Genomic DNA, 4,372 nt, shown 5'->3' with positions numbered 1-4,372 from the left:
TAACCGAAATTATTAGCGTAACTGGACTGGGCTAATCGCCGGTGACCATTTATTTCAATTTGTTAGAAGGTCCATGGTCGGTGGTCTGGGGATCGAATCCCTGTCTGGTCGTTGCATTTTTAATTTTCTGTTATATTTGGCAACCAACTAAAGATACCTTCGAAAATGGAACAGAGTCTTGTATGTATTCCGAATCGACGAATCCGGTAAAGAGGAACTGGACCGGTCGATCGGCGGTAACCAGGAAGCTCTACTGGCTCGAGCGTCAATCTAAAGTTTGGATGTTTCAGGTTCGAATCTTAGTTTTGCTGTGCGTTTTCCTCTCACGTTAATGCGCGTACATAGATGTACCAATCAAGGGAGTCACAGTTCATTATTTAATCAAATAAGTCTTTTAGAAATATGTACTTTCGAAAGTCTGCAATTTCTTAAAAAAAGTCAGATGTGTCGCTGCGTATTTGAAGGTAGGTATGTCAATATAATGTTTAAAATGTTTTCATGAACTGAGACGTTGTCACAATAATCATTGAATATTTGGATTGTTTTTTATTTGTTGACGTAAATTTCATCACATTTGCCGTCTGAGTGTTTCACTGCTAATGTCGTTAGTCAGACAGCCTAATTTCTTGCAGATACGAGCCACATTTCGGTATTATATGTCGGAAAACCTATATTATATATAAATGGCAACATTGTGTACGTTTGTTCATTTAAAGTGAGTTTACGTACAGTAATAATATCTTCTTATCAACTCTGAGTGTTGGCGGTGCCATTAATAATCACCCAGAATTCAACTACTGATTCCAAATATTTTTGTGTGTGTCAATCAAATTTGATCAGTAATTTCTTGAGAGGTATTCAGAGCATGTTCACTTCATACAGACAACACACGAAAGAAATTTTCCGTCTTCATACGGTGGACAGGGCAGTGTTCCACACTTCGCTTTGACCCCATAGAACAGTTTACCGTTCTCGTCATGGGTACCACCCCCGGGCACAGCCTGAGCGTCCCCATCGACACAAACGTACTGTGAGGCTGCCGTGTGACCATGGTGACCAGACGCTAGGTCGCCCTGATACACTTCCGTCCATCCTGGATAGCATTGCGTCCTACCCGGAATCATGAGAGAGGCGGTGTGTTGTGTACCAAGACAGACGGCGCACGGTACATCCTCTACATATNTTTCGGGTGTTCCTGGTTCCTCGTACTCTGCCCCATAGAGGAAGCCAACAGTATCGCCATATACCAGATCCTTGTGAGGTCCCCAGATAGGGTCGTTTGGCATACATACGTATTCCGCTGCGGCTCCAGTAGAGGTATACTGAGACCCACCAGCATAACCTAAAACAATCAAGCCTATACTAATTAACTCGGTGAATAGCATATCTTAATGATGATACACATGATAAAAGTATCAGATGTGTTTGCTATCGACAAAGAAAACACCAAAAGAAGTCAAGTTTCGAGAGATATACTGAAGCATACTTGTATTCAGGGATTGAAGGACCCATGTTCCTCTGCAGGCAAAACACTAGAGAATACCACAAACAATTACCGCATCTTGATTTTGTTTAGATACAGCTTATTGTATTTATGCTAATGATCTTCTGATGACCAGTTAGATCCTGTAATTTAATCTCGCAGCAATGTCGTTGATTTTTTTTATTTTTTTTTTTAAATTATTAGTTTTCCGAAAAGTATCGCAAGGTATGGTTTTCTTTTTAGAGTCAATAACACATCGTAAAGCGAAGTTAGGTTTGACAGTGGTACGGCGATCCTTAAAGAAAATGCTTAAAGTTAAAGAGAAAAGCATAACCATAGCGTTAACACACATACATGTACGCAAAATATGAATTCGAAATAGAAACATAATGACTAAAGGACGTTTGGCAACATTACCTCAAAGGAAAAACCACCACTACTCAGTTTATTAAAAAGTTATTATAAGTAAGTTACAGTTACGTCGTATAACCTTCTTTATCTTTATAATTAGCTCATAGTGCTCAAATATGTGACATATACATGTATTTTACATTTTACCACGTTTGCGATGAAACGACACTTGCTGGTGTATTTATTATGTTGGCAAGCCAGCTGCGAGAAAACGGGTACACGTATTTCATCTTGTACTTCAATATTTGCTAGCGAACACACACTAAAGTTTCCATTTTATATTCTTGCTGTGAAATGAAGATAAATATAAAGGAATCAATTGACAAATGTTAGCGCGTACAATTGAACAGCCTAATTTACCATGCTTATCATAGGTGTACGAACACTGAGGTAGACAAAAAAAACTCACTTACATTTTACTTGATAGAATATAGATAAAATCAACAAATGAGTGTATCTTATGGATGAAAGAATAACCCGAGTTTCGAAAATGTTTCGAAACTTTCAACTCAAGCCGCAAGAGGTATTCGTTAATTATTTCTCCCCCCCCCCAACATTTCCACACAATTATTGCATTTTCCACCAAAATGCACGTACACTTTGCTTATTTCTTAATTAATACCTAAGATATCTCGAATTATAGGAGAATATTAAAAGGTCTCCTACCCTTGACTGGCGAATATACACTTTTCCGGCTGTGAGATATCCTTGTCTCACCCTAAGGTACCCTACGGTTGAAACGGGGGATCCCACAGTATTACACAATTGTGTCTTTAACGTCAATATTGCATTTTGTATTGGATATAGTCGAAAGGGTCAAAGAAAATTAATTGTTAACCATCTTGAGGTGGGATAGAGAATCTCAATCTTTTGGGGAAGACTTTAATTGGCAACATTAGAGTCTTCTACCCCTGGATTTAGATTATCATAGCTTAGGCCAGTGGGAATGAGAGGTTTTATCATGCTTACCAGAGTAAACTTTTGTTGTTATATTGGCAGGACAGTCTCGTCTTCCCCACCTTGTAACAACAGCTCCTTTGTCACCTGTCAATATACGTATAATAGAGGAGCAATGATGTATAAGAAGTTGATATTAAATGAGCTAAACTGCAACGATAATATATAAAATACCTTGTATTCATTGAGAATATTACTTAATTAACCTTGTCTAGTCTGTGACGTCTTTCTTCGCTATAACGTTGGACTGTTAGGCCATTACGTTAGCGTTATAGGATGGCGAAAGGGTAATGTACTTACTCTGTAGATTTTTGAGTTCGGTGTTTTGACTGTTGAACTTTGTCTGCAGATTTGCGAGCTCGGTATTCAGGCTGCTGTACTTGGTCTGTAGGTCTACTAGTTGTGTATTCTGGCTAATGTACTTGGTCTGTATGTCCGCAAGTTGGGTATTCTGGCTGCTGTACTTTGTTTGTAGATTGTTGAGTTCGGTATTCTGGCTGCTGTACTTTACCTGTAGATTAGTTAGTTTGGTGTTCTGTGTGTTGTACTTAACTTGCATATCTTGTAATTCGGACTGGAATCTCGTCAGTTCCTGTTGGATATACTGTGGATCACTGAGAAGGATACGCTTGTCGTCTGATCCGTTGGAAACGGAAATGGCTGTCAGAAACAGCGCCACTATAGAACAAGTAAACAACATTTTGTTGGAAACAGTCATGTCTTTTGTTATATATTCCACAGTCTTGGTTTAAAATGGACTGAGACACAAAATAGATAAAAATGTTAAAGATTATCTTGACTCGTGCTACACCGAATATGACATCATAGGTCATTCTTTACGTGGAGCATCACACTAGTATCTTCTTTTATATATATATATTTTTTTTTTGAAAGAACATACACAGGTATGACACTATATTAGATAATCTGCCCACGCATGGAATTTATCAAACTTTGCTTGCAATTTTAATGTTCAGGTAAAATCGCTTCAGAAACCGATACTAATATTTTACAGTTTGCAAAGCAAAGGCAGATAGGGAATGTATTGGTGTTTCCCCTGAAAATTAGGGACATGATGTCATAAGTACACTAGCTCAGGATTGATTATTGTAGATGTTTCAAATTATGATCGTGGAAACACTATGCATTCCATTAATATGTATTTTGAATGTTTTAAGTCAGTGATAAAAACATCAACTGGCTTACTATAACCACACTACTTTTAAAAATAACCACCAAAACATCACACTTAAACATCCAAAGTCTATTTCTATAAGTTTTCTTAGATGTCTCATTTTTGTGAGTATTTAAAAATAGTTTTAAGGTATTGTTTACATTAGTGATTTTTTAAAATTTAAATTGAGGACCGGGAACAAAGTCTATCACTATCTTATATACCTACCCAACTAACACAGACTGATTAAAAATGGACCTAGAGGACAGCATTGGAGACAGACACCTTTTGATGCCATGCTATATATACCCGAGTATATATATTTTTTGTAGTTTTTAGGTCACCTT

The 4,372-nt window shown here is 37.5% G+C and overlaps 1 protein-coding gene across 1 annotated transcript; it reads right to left on the bottom strand.

Moving 5' to 3' along the window:
* Positions 1-869: 869 nt before the first annotated feature.
* LOC110458812 lies at positions 870-3,572 on the bottom strand. Its single transcript, XM_021510735.1, has 3 exons — positions 3,152-3,572; positions 2,864-2,938; positions 870-1,342 (listed from the first exon to the last, which is right to left on the bottom strand). Exons 1-3 carry the CDS (start codon positions 3,567-3,569, stop codon positions 870-872), a joined length of 966 nt encoding a protein of 321 aa, XP_021366410.1. The 5' UTR covers positions 3,570-3,572.
* Positions 3,573-4,372: the final 800 nt, after the last annotated feature.

This window comes from Mizuhopecten yessoensis, unplaced genomic scaffold (genome assembly GCF_002113885.1).
Source record: "Mizuhopecten yessoensis strain PY_sf001 unplaced genomic scaffold, ASM211388v2 scaffold9845, whole genome shotgun sequence".
Taxonomy (NCBI): domain Eukaryota; kingdom Metazoa; phylum Mollusca; class Bivalvia; order Pectinida; family Pectinidae; genus Mizuhopecten; species Mizuhopecten yessoensis.
Note: the sequence above shows the minus strand (reverse complement) of the source record. Positions and strands in the feature narration are given on the sequence as shown.